Source organism: Elephas maximus, chromosome 22 (assembly GCF_024166365.1).
Source record: "Elephas maximus indicus isolate mEleMax1 chromosome 22, mEleMax1 primary haplotype, whole genome shotgun sequence".
NCBI classification, from domain to species: Eukaryota; Metazoa; Chordata; class Mammalia; order Proboscidea; family Elephantidae; genus Elephas; species Elephas maximus.
The window spans coordinates 23670712-23694291 of record NC_064840.1 but is presented as its reverse complement, the minus strand read 5'-3'; the positions used below and the strand labels follow the sequence as shown (position 1 = coordinate 23694291).

At 52.9% G+C, this 23580-nt stretch overlaps 3 protein-coding genes across 3 annotated transcripts in view; 2 read left to right on the top strand and 1 right to left on the bottom strand.

Annotated features, from left to right (window-relative positions):
• The window catches only part of LOC126065426 (sodium/glucose cotransporter 1-like), a 67106-nt gene extending 60632 nt beyond the window's left edge, over nt 1-6474 (top strand). Inside the window, exons 12-14 of the mRNA XM_049865460.1 lie at nt 3209-3311; nt 5638-5694; nt 6257-6474. Of these exons, the coding sequence (XP_049721417.1) occupies nt 3209-3311; nt 5638-5694; nt 6257-6474 (378 nt within the window). The remainder of the gene's footprint in view (nt 1-3208; nt 3312-5637; nt 5695-6256) is intronic.
• Nucleotides 6475-11344: 4870 nt separating this feature from the next.
• The window catches only part of RSPH14 (radial spoke head 14 homolog), a 73086-nt gene continuing 60850 nt past the window's right edge, over nt 11345-23580 (bottom strand). The window contains exons 5-7 of the mRNA XM_049866562.1: nt 12853-13081; nt 11899-12035; nt 11345-11631 (exon numbers count right to left, since the gene is read on the bottom strand). Of these exons, the coding sequence (XP_049722519.1) occupies nt 11393-11631; nt 11899-12035; nt 12853-13081 (605 nt within the window). The 3' untranslated portion in view covers nt 11345-11392. The remainder of the gene's footprint in view (nt 11632-11898; nt 12036-12852; nt 13082-23580) is intronic.
• The window catches only part of GNAZ (G protein subunit alpha z), a 46952-nt gene continuing 45831 nt past the window's right edge, over nt 22460-23580 (top strand). The window contains exon 1 of the mRNA XM_049866560.1: nt 22460-22567. The gene's annotated coding sequence lies outside the window, so the exon portion shown is untranslated. The remainder of the gene's footprint in view (nt 22568-23580) is intronic.

Genomic DNA, 23580 nt, shown 5'->3' with positions numbered 1-23580 from the left:
CATAATTACGTTGTGTCTTTGGTGTTCTTCATTCTCCTTTGTTCCAGGTGGGTTGAGATCCATTGATGCTTCCTAGATGGCCACTTGCTAGCATTTAAGACTCCAGAAGCCACTGTCCAAAGTGAGTTGCAAAATGTTTTCTTAATAGATTATATTATGCCTGTTGACATAGATGTCCCCTGAAACCATGGTACCCAAACCCCGTCCCTGGTACGCTAGCCTTCGAAGTGTTCAGTTTATTCAGGAGACTTCTTTGCTTTTTGGTTTAGTCCAGTTGTGCTGACCTCTCCTGTATTATGTGTTGGGTTTCCCTTCGCCTAATATAGTTCTTGTGTACTATCTAATTAGTGAACACCCATCTCTCTCCCACTTTCCCTCCCCCCTCATAACCATCAAAGAATATTTTCTTCTCCATTTAAACTATTTTTCCTGTTCTTATAATAGTGGTCTCATACAATATTTGTCCTTTTGCACCTGACTAATTTCATTGAGCATAATGCCTTCCAGATTCCTCCATGTTATGAAATGTTTCACGGATTCATCATTATTCTTTATCGATGCATAGTATTCCCTTGTGTGAATATACCATAATTTATTTATCCATTCATCCATTGATGGGCACCTTGATTGCATCCATCTTTTTGCTATTGTAAACAGTGCTGCAGTGAACGTGGGTGTGCATCTATCTGTTCATGTAAGGGTTCATATTTCTCTAGGATATATTCCAAGGAGTGCAATTGCTGGATTGTATGGTAGTTCTATTTCTAGCTTTTTAAGGAAGCACCAGATCAATTTCCAAAGTGGTTGTACCATTTCACATTCCCACCAGCAGTGTATAAGTGTTCTAGTCTCTCTACAATCTCTCCAGCATTTATTATTTTGTGTTTTTTGGATTAATGCCAGCCTTGTTGAAGTGAGATGGAACCTCATTGTAGTTTTGATTTGCATTTCTCTCATGGCTAATGATTGTGAGCATTTACTCACATATCTGTTAGTGACCTGAATATTTTCTTCAGTGAAGTGCCTGTTCATATCCTTTGCCCATTTTTTAATTGGCTTATTTGTCTTTTTGTAGTTGAGTTTTTGCAGTATCATGTAGATTTTAGAGACAGGTGCTGATTGGTATTGTCAGAGCTAAAAACTTCTTCCCAGTCTGTAGGTAATCTTTTTACTCTTTTGGTGAAGTCTTTGGATGAGCATAGGTGTTTGATTTTTAGGAGCTCCCAGTTATCTGGTTTCTCTTCTGCATTGTTAGTAATGTTTTGAATACTGTTTATGCCATGTGTTAGGGCTCCTAGCGTCCCTATTTTTTCTTCCATGATCTTTATCATTTTAAATTTAGGTCTTTGATCCATTTTGAGTTAGTTTTTGTGCATGGTGTGAGGTATGGGTCTTGTTTCATTTTTTTGCAGATGGATATCCAGTTATGCCAGCACCATTTGTTAAACAGACTGTCTTTTCCCCATTTAACTGACTTTGGGCCTTTGTCAAATATCAGCTGCTCATATGTGGGTGGATTTATGCCTGGATTCTCAATTCTGTTCCATTGGTCTGTGTATCTGTTGTTGTACCAGTCCCAGGCTGTTTTGACTACTGTGGCAGTATAATAGGTTCTAAAATCAGGTAGTGTGAGGCCTCCCGCTTTGTTCTTCTTTTTCAGTAATGCTTTACTTATCCGGGGCCTCTTTCCCTTCCATATGAAGTTGGTGGTTTGTATCTCCATCTCGTTAAAAAATGTCGTTGGAATTTGGATCATAATTGCATCCTATCTATAGATGGCTTTTGGTAGCATAGACATTTTTATAATGTTAAGTCTTCCTATCCATGAGCAAGTTATGCTTTTTTTGACTTATGCAGGTCTCTTCTGGTTTCTTGCGGTAGTGTCTTGTAGTTTTCTTTGTACAGGTTTTTACACCTCTGGTAAGATTTATTCCGAAGTATTTTATCTTTTGGGGGATTACTGTAAATGGTATTGATTTGGTGATTTCCTCTTCGACATTCTCTTTGTTGGTGTAGAGGAATCCAACTGATTTTTGTATGTTTATCTTGTATTCTGATACTCTGCTGAGCTCTTTTATTAGTTTGTAGTTTTCTTAAGGATTCTTTAGGGTTTGTATAAGATCATGTCGTCTGCAATTAGAGATACTTTTACTTCTTCCTTACCAATCTGTATGCCCTTTATTTCTTTATCTAGCCTAATTGCTCTGCCTAGGACCTCCAGCACTATGTTGAGTAAGAGTGGTGATAAAGGGCATTCTTGTCTGGTTCCAGATCTCAAGGGGAATGCTTTCAGGCTCTCTCCATTTAGGATGATGTTAGCCAAGTATTTTTTGAGCATTTAACACCAGCCTAGCCAAAGGAGGGAGGAGAGGAAGAGAAAAATGAATGTGTATGATCAGCTGCAACATGCCAGGCACTGGGTTGGGCCCACCACATACCATGCTGTGCACATCACTCCCGGGGAGACCAACCCCAATTCTCCTAGCACGCCCAGTGTCCTCTTCCACAGAGCAGGAGGTTGCTATTGGGAAGGCAAAATGAATACACATGGCATCTTGAGGGGGCAGGTAAAGGCTGTGCTGCGTCTACCACCTGCACAGCAGTCCCAGTATGTCAGTCCAAGAAGCTTCTCCAACAGTTGGGGCTTAGGCTGGGTCTTAGAAGTAGGGCTGGTCCAATACATCCATTCCAGAATGCACCTGGTGGAAATGTCCATGTGGTTGTGCTTCTATCTGCTGGGTTTTTTACTTTCCAAAGTTTCCATATGTGTCTTCAGGAAAAGAAAAAAATGACAGACCCACAGCAGTAGGGAGTGCTCCCCTTGTACATCCGCCAGTACAGCTGAGCTCAGCCAGGCCAGGGTCAGCCCTGTGCTGCTCATCCTCCCTCCTGAGCAGAAGTGGACTGGGGTGTGGGTGACCTCCTGTTCGGAACCAGAAGGAGCCCTGCGCTCATTGCTGCCAACCACTTCCTACAGCCAAAGGAAATGGAGGCCTAGATGGCTTGTGTCAGCCTTTACAGAGGTCACACAGTCACTGGTGCCAGCCCACAGGAAATCCAGTGTCTGGTCCCCCGTTCCCACCCACCCGAAGCCTTCCACAATCAGACCTTCATCCAGTCTATCTGGGACCCTGGCGTCAGCTGCTGCCATGGTGTCCTGTGGCCTGCATGGCAGGGCCTGCGTGGTGACACACCCGTTCTCCCCCAGCTCCACCGGCTCTGCTGGAGTTTACGCAACAGCCAAGAGGAAAGGGTGGATCTGGATGTGGAAAAGCAAGGGAAGAGAGTTCCCAAACCAAAGGCACAGCCAGGTGAGGAGGAGGATCCAGAGCCCTGGGTGGGAGGGGTTGCTTCCTGTCTGGTATATTCACAGGCCCAGAACCCAGAAACGGCCCTTCCGGGCAATACCCTGGCTTCCATTTTCCCAGCGCCTTCTGGGGGCGTTTAGGGCATATGAGTTTACAATGCTGACCACACTTTGTGGACACCCCCATGAGGCGGTCAGGGATAGGGGTTCATCAGCAGATGGTCTGTGGTCTCTTGAGGGCAAGTGGGGAGAAGAGTAGGCTGGGGACTGCAGCCAGGGGGTGAGGAGGAGGAGCAGGAATCAGGGATATGTGGTGGCCTGGAGCATTTCCAAAGTGTGGCCCACAGAGGCGGCCAACACTGAGTCCAAGGACAGATATCTTGGTGTGTCTCAGCCGGAGAACCTACAAGGGGGTGGTGCAGGCATCAACCTCCGCAAACACGTGCCAGAGGAGACATGAGTGAAGTGTCCATGGCCCAGCCGGTTCTTCACCAGAGGATTCCATTGTTGCGGAGAAACAGAGCCCGGAAACGGAGAGGTAGCAGAAGAGGCTCTCTTTCAAGAGAAATGCAATCGCAGTGTTCCCACACCCGGGGGAATTATCCCCAACGGCAGTGCGTTCCCACACCCATGGGAATTCTCCCCAACCATAGGGCGTTCCCACACCTGTGGGAATTCTCCCCAGAGGCAGCAGTTCCCACACCCTGGGGAATACTCTGCAGTAGCAGTGTGTTCCCACACCCCCAGGAATTCTCCCCAGTGGCAGTGCATTTCCACACACAAGGGAGCAGCTTTTTGATGGAGCACGGACTTTAAGCTGGTTGGCAAGGCTGAGGGCGGGGGCGGGCAACAGAGGGGTGGGAGGGTGCAGGTCCCCTGGAGTCAAAGAGCTGTTAGAACGGAGGTTCCAGAGGGACCGAGCTGAGAGGGAGCAGTGCGGCAGTCTCAGAGTGCTGCCAGGTCTAGGGAAGAACATAGGACGGAGACGCTGAGGTGGGCTAAGAGGGAGGAGGACCAGGCCCTGAGAGTCGGGACACTGGAAATCACCAGTGACAGAAGCATGGTAGAGAATGTGGCTGGCTCCAGGGGCCAAAATCCCCAAAGAAAGAGGGGGAGAGGCCAGAGGAAGGAGAGGAGGGCTCAGTTGGTGCTAGAGCCTCCCACAGGCTTTCAGGGAAGGAGGCCACAAGTGAGGGCCTGCAGAGGGCAGTAGGGGGGTGGGGAAGAACAGCCCCACCTCAAGTGCTCCACAGGGAAGCCAGTACTAGGGGAGCTAGATTCCAGTCAGAGCAAGAAGGGAGAGAATGTCTGAGAAGAGACTGAGGCCCTGAGGCCACAGGAAGGGTTTCAGCAGATGGGGTCACAAAATAGTGTTGAGAGCCATAGGGTAGGTGACCTGAGCTGCTGTTGGGACTGACGCAAACAGGGATAAAGGGCCTAATGAGCTTAGACTGGAGGCAGAGGTGCTTGAGGCTGTGAGTCTGGGGAAGGAGCAGGGGGCTAGAAGAAAGGGATCTGGGTTGGGGGCTCCATGGACTCTGCTAGTGGGGAGGTGAGGCAGGAGGGGTGGTCCCCCCTGGACTCTCTTCTCCTCTGAGGAGGTAAACTGTCTAGTGGGGCACCCTCCCCGTTCTCCCTGCTTCCCAGCAGAGGGAAGAGGATAGGAGACAATGTTTATTGCCCACATACCACGCACCACGCACCGTGCACTGTTGACAGTACTTCCAGGGTGTCACTCATTTAATCCTTCCCTTCCGGTAGGTGATATGTACAGTTACTACGCCCATCTTAGTGACTGGCCCAGTGCCCCATCGCTAACCAGTAAGCAGTATGGCGAGTGTCTGAGCACAGAATGTGTGCTGGCCCCTGGGCTCCCAGCACCCTCAGGCAACCTCAGCATCGTGGGGTGACCCTGGGCCTTTGGGCTGTGGTTTGACAGCCACTTGTCTTTCACATACTGGCACCAGCACCTCTCCCGGCCGCCTCTCTGGGCCTGGAAGCTGGGTGACAGTGTAGTAACAATGAAGCAAGGGTGTGGTTGCCCAGGGTTTCCCCAGCTCTGACAGCAGCTGGCTTCGGGACCCTCCACTGGAGAGACCCTCCCCTATTGCAGAGGCTCCCTGGTCCCTGGCCAATGGGTTCCATCATCCATGAGGCAGGAGACCAGAAGGATAGCTGGCCTGGAGGTTGTCCAGCTGTGAAAACAAATGTTGCTTCAGACACAGGACATGTGAGGGGGACGGGTGCAGCCTGCACGGACTGCCGTCATGAAAGGAGCCACTCCAAGGAGCCAGCTTGGGAGGCCTCTGAGCGGTGGTTGTGACCCACAGTGCTGGAGCTGGCCATGGTGCTGCCCAAGCCGGGCCCATCGCCCGCCCTTCATGCTGGCAAGTCAACCTGGGCGCCAGCAGAACAGCAGAGCTCATGGGATCCCAGAGCAAAGCCAAGCTGCAAAGTGTGCCTGCCCGTTCACCAGTGCAGCCTAGAGTGTGAACTGAAACTTCCAACAAAGCGTCGGCGAGGCCCCAGGGGAGCGTGGGCCAAGCAGTAGGACTGACGTCTGCCTCAGGGAGACTTGACAGGTGGCCAGATAGCAGTGCTTTGCCAGGACTCAGGGCTTCTCCCCTCTGAGAGCTGTGACTGGGAAGGAAACTCAGAGCAGCAGCCACTGGCCCAGACCTGGAGAGCCGTGTCTGGGTCGTATGCTTGGAATGGGGAGCGCCAAGCCTTTGGCATGGTGCAGGCCCCCCACTGCTGCTGCTTGCCCAGTCTTGGGCCTTGGGCAGCCCGCACTGCCTCCCTGAGCCCTTGGCCCCTAGCACACGTCTCCGAGGGCAGTTTGCGGCATCCTAGGTCCAGAGGCTGGTGGAGGTGGGCCTAACTCCCTGTGAGGCTTCCCTCCATGCTCGGCCCTGTGCCCCTGACCTTCACCTCTCCCCTCTGTTCCAGATGTGCTGAAGCAGGGCCAGAGCTGCCTCTGGAAGGCCTGGTACCTGTTCTGTGGCCTGGAGCTGAAACAGGACCCCAGGCTGGCCCCCCAACAGCCTACCCCTGAGAGGACAGAGCAAGGTGACAAGCTGGAGACACCCCTCGGGAGAAAGCTTATCAAGGCCAGCGGGCTCCTATTGATGGCATTCCTGTTCCTTGGCCACATCCTCTACTTCTGAGGCAGCTCAGGCCAGCGCCCAGACCCCTCCAGTAGGGGGAAGTGCTTCCTACAGGAGACATGGAGTGGGCTGGGGGCCACACACATGACATGGCTGGGGTCCACGCTCAGCACCGCCAGTCGCAGGGCACCATGCTGAAGGGACGGGAGTGACATCCATTGTGGCCAACAGAGACTGTTCCTTCATGAAATGAGTCACTTTCTTTCCATGGTTTTGCTGCATAAACACTGACTTTCACTTCAAATTTAATTTTGGCTTTTTATCTCCAAATATATTCAGGGTTTTGCTTGTGTTTACCCCACTGTTGCCATCTCTTTCCTACATTCAGCCTCCGTGGGTTGGCTCCCGTGCCCTGTGTTCCACTGTGTGGTCCTGCCTGAAGAACTCCCATGCTATGCAAGCACCTTCTGAGGGGCTCACTCTCCCACCCCAGGACTGTGCCCTCACTGGCTAAGGCCCAGGCCACCTGGGGCAGAGCTGCCCAAGTGCAGAAGCCATGGTGCCGCCTGGCCCGAGGGTGGCCAGAGGAGGGGCCAGGTAGTCCCTGGTCCTACAGAGCAGGCCAGGGTTTGCTGCTATGCAGCCTCCTCTCCCCTTGACAAGCTCTGCTGGGAGCTGGGCCCATAGGTCTAATTCCCTTTAATGACCAGGCCACTCCTGGTGACCCTGCGGGAGCTCCCTCTGCCCTGCACCTCTTCTTCCTCCTCCTGCTTTCCAGACCAAAGTAAATGATTTGCATCTTCAGGAAAAGTCTCGAGGCCGACCTGGCATCATGGAAATCGCACTTCCCTTTAGATGACCTTTCTGAGTGCCTACTCTGTGCTAGCCACCATATCAGTACCACGGAGATAGCCATGAACAGAGCACACGGGAGCTGCTCTCTAGAGAGATTCGGACAGTTAACAATCATGGCAATGACCAGCACTTAGTGTGGCCTGCTGCTTACCCTAACCAGGGCAAAGACTTTCCATGCATTCTCTCGTCCAGACCAAAGAGCCACCCTTTGTGGAAGGTACCAGAAGGGCTTGCGTTTCACAGGGGAGGAGACTGAGGCTCAGCAAAGTCTCAGAGCACACAGGGAGAGAACACAGGCTGAGCTAGCCCCACCTGACACTGGCACCGCATGCATGTCCACTTGTGTGTGCGGCAGGGCTCTTGGTGGGGAATCCCACTTAGCTTCATAGTTACGGAGGGCCTCCCCAAGGACAAGGAGGTAGTCAGCCATGTGGCACACAGTAGGCAGGAGCATGACTGAGGATACCGAGACAGGGCACATGCACAGGAAGCAGTGGGAGAGGAGACAGGGAGGCGGATGGGGAGGACAACCAGCCAGGCCTCCTAAGGCCCTGGGGATCAAGGCAGGGAAGTGATGGGTTTGCTGCTGCTGGGAAGATGACCCAGAGGCAGGACAGTCCTGGAATACTGTAGCCAAACTACTGGCAGAGAGGAAAGATAAAGGAATGGCATCCAGAGAAACGAGCAGTTAGCAGTAACAGGACTTGAGGAGTTATTCAACTTCTGGAGGGAGGGGTCAGGGTGGGCAGAAGGTACATCACCTCTGAAGACAGGCCACACAGAGAAAGGGCAGCCTGGGGAGAGGTGGGCTTCATTTTGGACATGTTGAGTTTTTAATTGCCTGAAGACTTATATTGCCATCTTGACAATATTAAGTCTCCTGATCCATGGACATGGGATATCTTTCCATTTGTTTAAATCTAATTTCTTTCACCGATGTTTGGAAGTTTTCACTGAGCAAGCCTTGCCTTTCTTTTGTAAAATTTGTTTCTAAGTATTTTATCTTTCAATGGAATTGTTTTCTAAATTTCATTTCTGGACTGTTCATTGCTAGTGTTTGGAAATACAATTGAATTTTATATATTGTACTGGAAACCCTGGTGGCATAGTGGTTAAGTGCTATGACTACTAGCCAAAAGGTCAGCAGTTTGAATCCACCAGGTGCTCCTTGGAAACTCTATGGGGCAGTTCTACTCTGTCCTGTGGGGTCAATATGAGTCTGAATCAACAACAGTGGGTTTGGTTTTTTTGGTTTATCCTGCAGCCTTGCTGAACTTCTTTATTGGTTCTAGTAGTTTTTAAGTGGATTGCTTAGGATTTTTTCTATATACAAGATAATGTCATCTGCATATATGGTTTTACTTCTTTCTTTCCAATCTGGATGCCTTTTATTTCATTCTCTTGCCTCAATGCCCCGGCCAGAACTTCCAGTACCAATGTTGAGTAGAAAGTGATAAGAGCAGACATCCTTCTCTTGTTCCTGCTCTTAGGGGAAAAGCTTTCAGTCTTTCACCGTTATGTATGTTAGCTGTGGGATTTTATAGATGTTCTTTATCATGTTGAGGAATTTCCCCTCTATTCCTAGTTTGCTGTTTGTTTTTTTCTTTATCATGAGTGGGTGTTGGGTTTTGTCAAACACTTTTTCAGTATCTGTTGAGTTGATCATTTGGTTTTTGTCCTAGATTCTATTTATATGGGATATTACATTTATTTGTATATGTTAAACCAATCTTGTATTCCTGGGATAAATCCCATTTGGCTGTGGTGTATAGTAATTTTTATATGTTGCCGGATCCATTTTGCTAATGTTTTGTTGAGTTTTTTTTGTATCTATAGTCATAAGGGAGCCCCGGTGGTACAGTGGTTAAGAGCTCGGCTGCTAAACAAAAAGGTCAGCCATTAGAATCCACCATCCACTCCTTGGAAACCCTGTGGGGCAGTTCTAATCTGTCCTACAGGGTCGCTATGAGTCAGAATTGACTTGGTGGCAACAGGCTTTTTTTTTTTTTTTTTAATATTCATAAAGTAAATAGTTCTACAATTTTCTTGTGGTGTCTTTGTCTGCTTCTGGTATTAAGGCAATGCTGACCTCATAGAATGAGCTGGTCAGGTTCCTGCTTCTTCTGTTTTTTGAAAGATTTTGTGAAGGATTGGTGTCATTTCTTGCCAGGAGTCATTTAAGGGTAGGTGTCTAGTTGGGTTGAAGGGTCTAGAATTCAGGAGCAAGGATGGGGCTGAAGTCACAGATCTGGGGGAAAGAGAGCAGGTTCAGCTAAGCAGGGAACCTGGTGGAGATCCCATAGCCAGACACATGGGATCCTGTCAGAGACTGGGAGAAGGGAAGGTCCAGGGCAGAGCCAGGAGGAACACCAACATTACTAGTCACATAGAGAAAGAGGGTGCTATGAAGGAAAATGAGAAGACCCAGCCGGAGCCTGGGGAGGAGGGGCAGTCCACACCGGGTCACTGCCACAGGTCAAGCACCAAGAACTGGGACCTTGGCAATGAAGTTGGCGACCTTGACCAGAGTCCTTTGGTGAGGTCATAGGGAGGAGCTGGCCTGCTGCAGTTGGAAGCAGGACTGGGACTTGAGGAAGTGGGCCCCTGAAGCACCTGGTTTCCTAAAGGAGAAGAGGTTTCCTCTTACCTGGCCTTTTTTGAGAATCAGATTTAACCTGAAATTCCAGTGGGGCCCAGCAGCCAGCCCTTTTAGAACTGGAAGGCCCACTTGTCCCACTTGGGCTAACCCTTTCATCCCAAAAGGACAAACCTCCAAGTGATCAGTGATTCTTCTGGGATATGAAGACCCTGGGCTCATTCTAAGGACTCAGGAAGGAGGTCACGTTGGAATTCTGGTTCAGCTGATGGTGTCTATTCCAGGAGGCGGGGGCACCCATGAGCCCCCTCACACCTCTCCCCAACACACACCTGGAGACTCTGGTCCTAGAGGAAGTATGACTGCTGGCTGCTATGTGAGTGAGGAAGACCCTGACAGAGAGCCTCCAAAAGCTCACAGGAGACAGTGTCAGCTCCAGCTGGCCCCAGACAAGGGAGCTCAGCCCTGAAGGGAGCTCTGCGTCTGCAGCTCCTCCATGGGCCACAGAATGGGCTTCTGATGTGCAGACCATTTTCTCCCCCAAAGCCAGAAGAACCTGGCACCTTGCCAGGCCAGGCAGGGGTGAACTGGGGCAGAATCTGGGGCTCCCCTGACCTCTCCTATGGCCCCTGTCCTCTTGCCCAATGCAGCTGGGCCACTCCAGTCCACATTCCTCACTCAGCCCACCTTTCTTTCCTCTCCCACACCCCTCACTCAGACTCCTCTCTCCTCCCAGCCACACTGCTCAGCTCCTCCCACACCATCTCATTTAGCCCTCCTCTCTCTCCAGCCCTGAGCTCTCCAGCATCCTTGTCCAGTTTCAGGGCAGTGGGAAGAGTGGAACAGGGTGAGGCACAGGGGGTTGGCTCACTATGGGGCTGCCCTGAGCGCTGGCAGGTAGGGAGGAGAGGAAGGGAACTGTGGTCTGCTTCAGCCCAGCCTGGATGTTACAGGGCAACTTTTTTGCCTTGGAGAAGAAAGCAGCTGTTTAGAGAAAAGATCTTAGCAAGGAAACTAGAAAGCTTGCCCTGTCTTGAGTACTACTACTCCAGGAAGATCCTGCATGGGATTGAACCCTTGACCTCCCTTCCTGCCATGCACTGTAGGAGAGCAGTCCCGGCTGAGCAAGGCCATGGGGAGGGCCTGCCATGGCCATGCCAGCCAGACTTACAAGCGTCCTGCAAGCATCTGAAGCTGGGGTTATACCTAGTCCAGCTGGATTCCTCCCCCAGCCCCACTTCTGGGGCTCGCCCCCTTGTCCTTGAGGGCTCAGCCCTTGGGTCCTACCTGTTGAGGGGCTGCCCTGTCCCCTGGTTCATAACCCCAGCAGAGAGCAGTCGCTCCTGCAGCTGCCCACCATACCCAGGACATCCTGGCACCGGGCTTGTGTGCCTCGCCTGCTGGGACCCATCCTTTAGGCCTGGCATTTACCCTTTGGCAGGAGAGAGAGGAGAACATGAAGAGCCATTCTGACCCAAAACGAAGAGATCGGCCAGTTTATTCATGGAGGCAGCTTACGGGGCCAGCTCAGGGCTTCCACTCAATGACCTTGATGGCAATGTTGGCTGCCCGCCGCACGGCTTGGTTGACATCCCTCTCGCTGACTCGGAAGGTGGGCACGTGGGCCTGCAGGTAGCGGCGGCCCTCAGGGGCCTCCGCCAGCATGGTGAGGGCCTTGATTGCGTTGAGCCGCACCTTGCTCATGGACGAGCAAAGCAGCTCCAGCAGTGGGGTGATGGCCTCAGCATCCAGAGCTGCATATTTCCCTGCAGGCCACCAACAGCCATTCCTAACGGCCCAGGGGACAGTTCCCTGCACCTCGCCCACGTCTAAAACATACACCCCACTCCCTGGAAGGGTTTTTCAGTGGGTTGGGTAGCACCTGGACCCTGAACCAAGAAGGGTGATTCTGGAAAGTCCACCACAGCAGCCAGGTGTGCTGACTTTGCTCCAGGACTCACACAGCAGAGACCCGGGCCTAGCCCTCACTTGCCCTGCCCACCTGGACCCCAAGGCAGCCCCTTCTGCCTCACCTTCAGTGGTCACGGTTGCATACATCAGGGCACCAGCGGCATTGGCCTGCACCTCCTCAGTCCTGTCCTTCAGCAGGTGCACCAGGATGGGGATCACATCATACTGCCACACCTGGTTCTTGCCCTCAAGAGGGATGCTAGGCAGAGAGGAGACAGTGGGAACTCCAGGGGGCCTGGCCCAGGACCACCCCAGCGGGACTCCAGGGTAAGGGCTTCTGTGTGGGCCACCCCCATGGTCCAGGTCTGGACATAGCATGGCGCTGGGTGCAGAGGGGCCCAGGGATGTGGTTTCAGCCTGACCAGCACACTCAAGACAACTCAGGAGCACAGCCTGTGCAGCTAGACACCTATCTCAGGTGGAGCGGGGCTGATGGAGCCCCTTGGCCCTATCCTACCACCTAGAGCCCTAAGCTATCACAGGAAGAAACTAAACATGTTCTCCATGGATCCAAAATGGGAGAAAGAGACCTCCGGTGCAAACCATAGGAGGCTCGTTAGACCCTACCTCAGCAGTCAGGAACTGCAAGGGGTAAAACCAGCCATTGCCAAGTGGGACCAGCCATAGCTGGGTGGCACCTCAGTGGGGAAGCCCCCTCAGGTGGGGACTCGGGTGAGGTGACTTTTTAGGTCACTTTAATCTTGACATTACATGAAGCTATAAAAATGAGGGTGGTGGGCTCCCCAAGTGTCGCAAACTGGCACTTATCAAGCACATATTAACCACTGGGAATCATCACTACCATCAGCTGTTCTGTGCAGGCCTTCTTCATGTAAAGTAGGGTGATCAACCACCTCATTTGGCCAGGACCGAGAGGCTTCCTGGGATGTGGGACCAACTGGGTGGCTGGTCACCCCAGTGGAGAGGTTCTGCTACCCTCCCAGGCCTCCGCTCAGGGCCGGAGCAGGTGAGGGGAGCCTGGCAGCAGCCCCCAGGGCAGCCCTGCTGGGCCTCACCAGACAGCCATGAGGGCGCGGGCAGCCTTGCTGCGGATGTCACTGTTGGAGCTGAGGAGGTTCTGCTTCAGGAAGGGCACCACGCGGTGGTCCAGCGCCTCGGTGGCAGCGTCCTCCCGCAGGCAGGATGCCAGTGTGTCCAGAATGAGTTGCTGGATCTCCTCCTCCTCCCTCTGCAGCTTCCACACCAGCGAGGGGATCAGGCCGCTGCTGACAATGCCCTGGGCCCCTGTGGGACAGGCGGGCTGGTCAGCATGGCAGGGCAGGAAGAGCGCAGGCAGAGGGTAGCACTAGCGAGGTGGGCGGGGTGGTGGTCATGCAGGAGAGGGGCGATGTGTGGAGGCGAGGGCCTCACTCTGAGCCTCGAAGCAGTCACCACGCCCCCACGCCCCCCCCCCCCCCCGGTGCCTGCAACGCCCCCACGCCCCCTCCCCTCCCCGGTGCCTGCAACGCCCCCACCTGCTCCAGGATTCCAAGACAGGCCTGACCAGCCCTTGGGGGCCAGAAGTGGAGTTTGGGTTTGAGTCTGAGGCCCTCGATTTAGGGTGCGCAGGCCGCGCAGGCCGGCGTCCTACACACTAAGAGCTCGTGCCCTGACGGGACAAGAAACTCTCAGACTCGGCAGACGGGTCTTGAAAAGGCCCGCCCCGCTGCCAGGGGGCTCCACACCCTGGCGCAGGGGCGCCAGTGAGGCCGGCTCCCCTCCTAGAAAACCCGAGCCGGAGCAGGCGGTACCGTTGGGATGAGCCAGGGCGCGCTCACGCCCCCTGATCTGTTGCCCCTGCCCGGCCTCCAGTGCCCCACCGCCCCGTGGCCCGAGCAGCTGGAGCCCCAAAGGGCAGCCAGCCAGCTCTCTGTGCCTCCCAGTTCTACTGCTAATTTTCCCATGAGAGGCGAGGGACAGGGTAATTTGCCTAACGCTCCCCCGAGCCAATTAACACCCGGATTCCCTCTTTGAAACGCCACCTGGCCTCCCCACTCCCCCCTCCCCCCGCCCCGGGCCTTAAAGGGCGTAGACGGGTCGGGATCAGGAAGGCCAGGCGGCGCGGGTGGTTTCAAAGCCTCCGGTACACTCCCCCTTCCCGTTTCCCTCTAGCCCCCACCCCGCGCCCCTCACTCCTTCCCGCCCCCTACAACAGCCCCCCGCGCCACTCATGCCCCTCTGCCCCTTAAACCCCTGTAAATCCCCCTGTATCCATCACGCTCTCCCGAGCCCTCACGCCCTCCCCCGCACCCACCCTGCGACCTCCATGCCCCCCTCGCCCCTACGCCCCCTTGAGTCTCCCCCACGCCCCTCATGTCCTCATCACACCCTCCCCCGCCCTTCACGCCCCCTACATGCTCCCCTTGCCTTCCCTGCGTCCCCTATGCCCCTCACACCACCATCCACCCTCAGCGCCCCTCAGGCTCCCCCTGCCCTTCATGTTTCCTCTTATGTCCCCAGGCGCCCCTCAGGCACCCCTGGCGCTTCGGCACCACCCCCCCCCCACCCCGCCGCCGCTGGGTGTCTGTAGGCACTGCCTACTGGCTTAGTCTCATTGAGGGGTGGGGATGGAGTAGAGAGCTCTACCATTTGTCTTCAGGGAATTCACCACACCAAAGAGTTTCCTATTGCTTCAAGTGTGGTTACTGCTGGGCTTTTCAAGGTTTAATACACGAAGTTCTGAAAGTCCAGGTCAGACTCTTAAATGTATCATTTCCCAGCTGTGTGACTTTAGACAAGTCCCTTAACCTCTCTGAGCCTGGTTTCTTCATTAAAATGAGCTCACCTGGAAGGGATTGGGAAACACCAGTGGGGTAGTGGGTGGGGGCTATGCGAACAGGACCTTCAAAGTGGGCCCAGAAAGTCTGAGCCTAGTGCGGCATACATCTTTTGAATGCCACATGCAGAGGCCCAGCTACAAACAAGGTCCTCGGGAGCAAAGGGGAGAATACAAACAGCACCTGTCTGTGGTCCCCACAGGTGGATAACCCAGGCCCCAGTTCCCCCTGGCAGCCCTGCATCTCCCCATTAGTCCTCCACACCTGGCCAGGCTACTGCGGGCCCCCTACCCCGGCTGCGCTCACCCCAGGCATCTTCCTGGCTGACCAGCATCTACCCATAGTCTCCCACCTGCCTGGCCATGGGTCCTACTCAGCCAAACCTGGGACCTGGACCAGCCCTTCCCCAGCTTATGGTGGGAGGTGACAATTTGAGCTGACCTTCCAAGATGGGCTTTGCTGGCAGATGGAGAGAGAAAATTCCAGGCTTCAGTTATCAAATCAGGGTTTGGCCTCCCTTGCACCCAGGGCTGGGCTTCCTGGGAAATCCTAGGACAGGTGTTGGTTGCTGCCAGAGCTGCCGCCCAAGGTTCCAGGAGCAGGGGGTCAGAAAGTCAGGATGCTGGAACTGACTGCCCGCTGCCTCCCTTGGTGAGGACATTGAAGCCCAGAGAGGGACTCATGTGCCCAAGGTCACATGGAAGATGGGCATCCACTGTGGGCTCCTGGAAATGCTACACTCCAAGATCTGGGTTCAGTGTGAGACTAGGGAGAGGAGTAAAAATAAAATGCGTGCCGAGCATGCCTCTCTGCCAGTTCCTTCACTGCTGCTTTTCAGCTAAAAGGAGAATCTCAGACCTGGCTATTTAAAACTAACCCAGATCTGCAATGGTTTGTTCAAGGGAAAGGGGACAGCGCACAGACCCCAAGAAAACGAGCCGAGGAGAATGGTGGAGGCTGGGTGTGGGGAGTCAGGCAAGTGATGGGACAGAGAAGAGCCAGCAGGAGAGATTGGCACTGGTACAGGCCAGGCCCCAGGCCATTGGCTAGTGTTCCAGTGATTGAGACACCCCACTCCCACCCTCAGGAAGCAGGAAAACTGTAAGAGAGTCATCCTGGGATAGACCACACAGGATACGATGACACACATATCCATTGGAATTCCGGGGCTCTTGGAAACCCCTTGGAGCACAGTTCTACTCTGACACACATGGGAGCACCTGGAATTGGGGTCGACTCCACGGTAACTGGTTAGGGATCAAAAGGTTGGAGGTTCAAGTCCACCCAGGGGCACCTCAGAAGAAAGGCCTGGCAATCACCTTCCAAAAAATTAGCCATTAAAAACCCTGTGGAGCACACTGACACTCAGCGACTTGACAGGAGTTGGAATCCACTTGAAGGTAACTGGTTTCGGGGCTCTGGGATGCACGAAGGGAGAGTCTCACAGGGACAGAGCAGAGGGGTGGAGATGAGAAGCATGGGTGTTTTTGCCTGGCATTAGGGGCCTGATTGGATGGGTGGGAGATGCCCCAGGGTTGAGGGTCCAGATGCCCATGGCTTGAGGCGTGGTTATTTCCTGGGGCAGCTCCTCACTAGCTGTCCCTGCTAGGTTAATGAAGGGCTGAGTGGGCCCAACCATGAGGGCCCCTTCACTTACTACCACGTAGCCCCAGCTGTCCTCTCCCAATCTTGTCCTAGCCAGTGAAGACTCAGGACAGTGCTGGCCCCATCCCACTGTCCCTAAACTTCGAAGGCCTGCCTGGCACCCTGGGCCCATCAAACCCTCATTGTGGCCCACCCACCTATCTAGCTGTAAGGCTATGTGGCCTCATGCCCTGGGCTCCAGACACCCTGATACCCACCCTATGCCTGTTTCTGCTTGGGGGACATCTCTGTCCTCAGCTTACTCATGCCCTAAACACCACCATGCCACCTCCCAACACCACCTTCTCCCCTGTGATCCCACAACTGCAGCCAGCACTGCATCAAACTCAGTGTTTCTTCTCTGCTCTGCCTTATTTTCTCTGGGCTGACTAATTGATTTTTTTGTGATTTAATTATGTGTATTATTTATTATTTTTTTTTAATTAGGACAAGTCACATTGTTTGTGGGGCAAGCCCAACTGTGAATAAATATGAAATGAAAACTTGAGGGCCTTCTTTCTCAGATTTAAAATGCTAATCTTAAAACTCTCCAGTGGTTCTCAGGCCTATCCTACCCAAGGGCCACCCACCGGCCTCGCTGTTCCTGACCCCCCCACCTTCCTGGCCTCCTTGCATGCTTGCTGGCTCCAGCCACACTGGTCTTTTCTGGGTTCTTCTGATGCCTCATACAAGGGCCTTCTCCACCTGGAAGGTGCTTCTCTCCCACTCCCCATGACCAGCTATCTCCCTCCTGTGGCGGCTTTGGCCCAAGTGTCTCTTCCTCCAGGAAGTCATCCCAGTTCCCAGGACCCCCACCCTATGCCCCAGAGCCTCAATGGGTCTCCTCCACTGAGCTTTACAATACTGCAGAGTGCCAGAAGAATGAACAAATCGGTCCTAGAAAAATACAACCATAACGCTCCTTAGAAGGAAGGATGGCGAGACTTCAACTCACTTACTTTTGGACATGTCATCAGGAAAGACCAACTGCTAGAAAAGAATATCATGTTTGGTAAAGTGAAGGGCCAATGAAAACGAAGTCAACCGTCCATGAGATGGGTCGACACAATAGCCTTAACAATGGGCTCAAACATACCAATCATCATGAGCATGACGCAGAGCTGGGCAATGTTTTATTCTGTTGTACGTGGGATTGCCATGAGTCAGAGCCAAATCGACAGTAATGAACGACAACAACAATGGTGGTGGGATTATCATTCTGATGTCTGCCCCTTCTCATCTAAATACCAGGTGCCTAGACCTGTGCCTTGTGTGGAGTAGGTGGCCAGGAAATGATTGCTACATGAACAAACACAGTCATTGGAGGGATGCTGGGTGAAACACCCCCCCAAACTTGAGGGGCCCACCAGAATCAGGCCAGGGAGGCTGGGTCTGGGTCTGCCTCTGACCTCAAAATGGACTATTGTAGGGTCAAACCACTCTTGCATCTCAACTCTGACCCCTGACCCCACAGGGGAAACTGCCCTCACCCATCTCTGACCACATGCCAGTGTGTATTTCCTATATACATTACCCCCGAGGCTCACCCTCAGAGGGCAGTCTATTAGTGTCCCCTCTTGACAGAAGAGGAAACGGAGGCTTGCAGATGAAATAACTCTCCCCAGGGCATACAGATGTGGACAGCAGAGCTGGGCCTGCCCTTCACCCCAACTGCCTCTCACTTCTGCCCACCAAAAAGCCAGGGTCTGCGCATGCCACCAGCCTGGTATCACAGCTGGGGAGGCCCAGCCTAACCTAGCCCGGTGGTGTGGAGGGCACACACACAGAGCAGCCTTTCAGCTGATGGCCAAATTTCTTTGGTCTTCATGAGGCTCCTCCTGTAGCACAATGGCCAATGAGAAGAGTAGTACCTCACCTCAGCCTCCTGACGCAGACCTGGCTCAGACCACCAACCCACTCCACCTCTGTGGATGGTCAGTGCCAAGACTTCTCCTCAAGGACCAGGGAGAGCTGTGTCATTTGACCATGATGGTGTAAAGTGATGATGAAGGTGTTAGCAGACACTTTATCTGCATTTTGCTGGGGACAGTCTTGGATGCACAAAGCTTCAGATTACAAAAGATAGAGGCAGCATTGATAGCTTGTCCCATCTGGCCCGAGCCCTTCAAGCAGGGAAGTGGGGGGCTCCTGGCCTAAGGCTCACTTGTGGGCTCTAGGGTTCCTAGCCCCCTGAAACTGAAAGCAGAATTTGGCAGCCTGTCTTAAGGTGCCTTCCATGAGCTCCCCAAATGTGCCAACAGGGCCCAGACCTTGGCTGAGCTGGCTCCCTTCTGCTTCTCCAAAGCCACTTTTCCTGGACCGGGATTCCCAGGAACCCCCAAAGTCTCTATGTGCAGGAAGTGTGGAGGGGATATGAGGAGCAGAGATAAATAGCACCCCTCCTATGCTGTACCAGGCTCACCTGTGTGAAACTTTAGGGTTTGCAAAGCCTTCCACATGTTCTGCGTGTAAATGGCGGCCAGCAATGTGGGGCAGGAGAGAAGCACCTTCCAGGTGGAGGAGGCCCTGGGTGTGAGGGAGCGTGAGGCATCAGAAGAATCCAGAAAAGACCAGTGTGGCTACAGCCAGGAAGCATGCAAGGAGGCCATGAGGCTGGATGGGTCAGGAACAGCCAGACTGGTGGGTGGCCCTTGGGTAGGATAGGGACATTGGCCTAAGAACCACTGGAGAGTTTTAAGGTTAGCATTTTAAATTTGAGAAAGAAGGCCCTCATTTTCATGAACGCAAAATAGAACGCATAAAGATCAATATCCTAGGCATTAGTGAGCTAAAATGGACTGGAATTAGCCATTTTGAATCAGAAAATCCTGTGGTCTACTATGCTGGGAATGACAAACTTAAGAGGAATGGAGTCACATTCATCAACAAAAAGAACATTTCAAGATCTATCCTGAAGTACAACTCTGTCAGTGATAGGATAATATCCATATGCCTACAAGGAACACCAGTTAGCACAACTACTATTCAAATTTACACACCAGTCACTAAGGCCAAAAATGAAGAAACTGAAGATTTTTACTAATTTCTGCAGTCTGAAATTGATCATGCAATCAAGATGCATTGGTAATTACTGGTGATTGGAATGCGAAAGTTGGAAACAAAGAAGCAGGATCAGTAGTTGGAAAATATGGCTTTGGTGATAGAAACGACACCGGAGATGGCATGACAAAATTTTGCAAGATGACTTCTTCATTGCAAATACCTTTTTTCAACAACATAAACGGTGACTATACACATGGACCTCAAAGGATGGAATACACAGGAATCAAATTAATATATTTGTGGAAAGAGACAATGGAAAAGCTCAATATCATCAATCAGGACAAGGCCGGGGCCGACTGCAGACAGACCATCAATTGCTCATATGCAAGTTCAAGTTGAAGCTGAAGAAAATTAAAACAAGTCCACGAGAGCCAAAATAAAACCTTGAGTATACTCCACCTGAATTTAAAGACCATCTCAAGAATAGATTTGATGCATTAAACACTAATGACCAAAGACCAGAAGAGTTGTGAGATGACATCAAGGACATCATACATGAAGAAAGCAAAAGGTCATTAAAAAGACAAAAAAGAAAAGACCAAAATGAATGTCAGAAGAGACTCTGAAACTTGCTCTTGAACATAGAGTAGCTAAAATGAACAGAAGAAAGGATGAAGAGCTGAACAGAAGATGTCAAAGAGCAGCTTGGGAAGACACTGTAAAGTATTATAATGAAATGTGCAAAGACTTAGAGTTAGAAAACCAAAAGGGAAGAACACACTTGGCATTTCTCAAGCTGAATGAACTAAAGAATAAATTCAAGCCACAAGCTGCAATATTGAAGGATATTATGGGCAAAATATTGAACGATGGAGGAAGCATCAAAAGAAGATGATATGAATACACAGAGTCACTGTGCCAAAAAGATGTAGTCGACGTTCAACCATTTCAGGAGGTAGCATGTGATCAAGAACCTGTGGTATTGAAGGAAGAAGTCCAAGCTGCACTGAAGACATTGAGGGGAAAACAAGGCTTCAGGAATTGACAAAATACCAATTGAGATGTTTCCACAAACAGATGCAACCCTGAAAGCTCTCACTCATCTATGCCAAGAAATTTGGAAAACAGCTACCTGGCCAACCAACTAGAGGAGATCCATATTTGTGCCCATTCCAAGTAAAGGTGATCCAACCAAATGTGGAATTATCAAACAATATCATTAATACCACATATGAGTAAAATTTTGCTGAAGGTAATGCAAAAGTGGTTGCAGCAGTACATAGGCAGGGAACTGCAGAAAATTCAAGCCGGATCCGGAAGAGGACATGGAACCAGGGATATCATTGCTGATGTCAGATGGATCCTGGCTGAAAGCAGAGACTACCAGAGAGATGTCTACCTGTGTTTTATTGACTATGCAAAGGCATTCAACTGTGTGGATCATAACAAATTATGGATAACATTAGGAAGAATGGGAATTCCAGAACACTTCATTGTGCTCAGGTGGAACCTGTACATAGACCAAGAGGCAGTCATTTGAACAGAAGGAGGAGATACTTCGCGGTTTAAAATCAGGGAAAGTGTGCATCAAGGGTTGTATCCTTTCACCATACTTATTCAATCTGTATGCTGACCAAATAATACGAGAAGCTGAACTATATGAAGAAGAACCCAGCATCAGGATTGGAGAAGACTCATTAACAACGTGCATTATGCAGATAACACAACCTTGCTTGCTGAAAGCAAAGAGGACTTGAAGCACTTACTGATGAAGATCAAAGACTACAACTTTCAGTAGGGATTACACCTCAACAAAAATCCTCACAAATGAACCAATAGCAACATCATGATAGACAGAGAAAATACTTAAGCTGTCAAGGATTTCCTTTTATTTGGATCCACCATCAACAGCCATGGAAGCAGCAGTCAAGAAAGCAAATGACATATTGCATTCAGCAAATCTACTGCAAGAGACCTCTTTCAAGTGCTGAAAAGCAAAGACGTCACTTTGAAAACTAAGGTGTGCCTGACCCAAGCCATGGTGTTTTCAATCACCTCACATGCACGCGAAAGCTGGGCAATGAACAAAGAAGACCAAAAAAGAATTGATGCCTTTTAATTACGGTGTTGGCAAGAGTGCTCCTTAGAAGCAAGGATGGCAAGACCTCGTCTCACATACTTTGGACTTCTTATCAGGAGGGACCAGTCCCTGGAGAAAGACATCATGCTTGGAAAAGTAGAGAGTCATCAAAAAAGAAGACCCTCAATGAGATGGATTGACACAGTGGCTGCAACAATGGGCTCAAACATAGCAATCATTATGGGGATGGGGCAGGACTGGCAGTGTTTCCTTCTGTTTTACACAGAATCACTATGAGTTGGATCCGACTGGTGGTCACCTAACAAAAATATGCTGGAAACCCAGGTTCAATTCCCAGCCAGTGCACCTCATGCGCAGGAACCAGTCATCTGTCCAAGGAGGCTTGTGTGCTGCTGTGATGCTGACTAGGTTTCAGCAAAGCCTCCAGACTACGACAGTAGGAAGAAAGGCCTGGCAAACAACTTCCAAAAACCAGCCAATGAAAACCCTCTGGATCACAAGGGTTTCACGCCGCAAAGGATCATAGGGATGATTGGGCGAGGGTAGCGGGTTGGGTTTGTTTTTTTTTTCAGTTGTGCATGGGGTCGCCATAAATCAAGGGCTGACCAGAAGGCTGACAACAGGATTGTCTTGACAGTCCAGGGAGGCAGGTGCCGCGAGCCCCACTTCGAAGACAAACTCGGGGAGGTCAGTCGGCGACCAGGTCACGGGGCTCGGGAGGGGCGACGCTGAGCTCAGACCCTGAGCGCCGCCAGCTCCCGGGTGGGCGCGCGGGCCTTCTGCGCGATCGTGGGCACGGACAGACAGAGCGTGCGGGACTGCGGTGCGCGCGGAGCCGCGGCCCCGCCCCTGCTCGCCGCCATTGGCCCACGGCAGCGTCGGTTAGCCGCCCGCGCCCAATGAGCCGCAAGCCGGCGGTCGTGGCGGGCGGCGGCGCCCGGCGCGTGGTGCCCGGCGGGCGCGCGGCACCCCGCCCGCGGTTGGCCTGGCAACGCAGTGCGCTCGCGGCTCCGCCTCCTCTGGCGGCGCGGGGCGGGGGACCCGCGGGGGAGCGGGCGGGGGAGCGGCCGGCCGTGCGTGAGCGCCGCCCGCGGTCCGGTCACGTCCCCGCGCGGCGCCGCCGCCCGCGTCGTGCGGAACGAGGGCGCCGGGCCCGCGCTCGCCGCCTCCCGGAGCAGCTCGGCAGGCTCGGTGCCCGGCCCGGAGGTGAGTGTGCGGCCGCGCGCGGTGAAGCTTGGCCGTGGGCGCGGCAGCCCCCGTCCCCGCCTGCCGCCCCCACCCCCAGCCCCCCGCGCGACCACTGTGCCCGGGTTAAGGCCTCGGGGGCGGCAGGTTGCGGGCGGGGGGCGGCGGGCCGTGCAGGTGCCAGTGACGTCGGCCCGGGAGGGTGGGCAGGGCGGCGGGGCTCCCTGGGCGCGAGGAGGGGCGCGGACGCGGGGCCTGTCGGAGACCGAGGCCTGGCTTGGGACGCGGACACAGTGTGGGGTCATAGCTCCTGCCGCGAGCAGGTTCCTGGGGGCATTTAGAGCAGAGCTGAGTATCGACCATCTGTCCCCGGCTTGGTGTTTTTCCCTTAAAAGGCGGCGGGGGTGCTCTGAGGGAGGGCGTGGGGGCTGGGGCTCTGTGTCCTGCGGGGGACCCAGAGGCCCTGCCATTAGGGCGGTGCCGAGCATTCTGGGGGGTGGCGGCAGGAAACCGCTAGGCCGGCACTAGGGCTTTTCTGACAAGAGAGGATGGGTGGGAGGGCAGTGTCAGCCCAGGGCTCCCGGGGTCTGGGTCTCAGATGGAGAAACCCACCTGGCAGTGAGGTCCGCCTGGCTTGGGGAGGCACCCGCTCTGCTGACTGGCTCCTCTGCCCCAGTGATTTCCCGGCCGGGGACCGGGCCCCACTACCCTGCACTCTTTCTGGAGGAAGCTCCTGGCAGAATTCGGTCAAACAAACATTTATTGAACCCTTGCTCCCTAGGACCAGGCACTGGGTGGACAGGGGGGAGTGGACTGTCCTGTCTCCCTAGGACTGACTCACCATGCCATAAGGGAGATGTGGCCCTGCTCACATAGCCCAGCCCAAGAGCAGCACTTGACCTGGGGAGGTGACCCCAGTTGGGGTCAGGTGGGCCTATGTGCAAGGAGACATTTTGAGCTGGTGCTTGAAGGGCATGGCATGGCTGGAGTAGGCTTTGCAGGCAGATGGGGGAAGGGACACAGAGAGGGTTCTC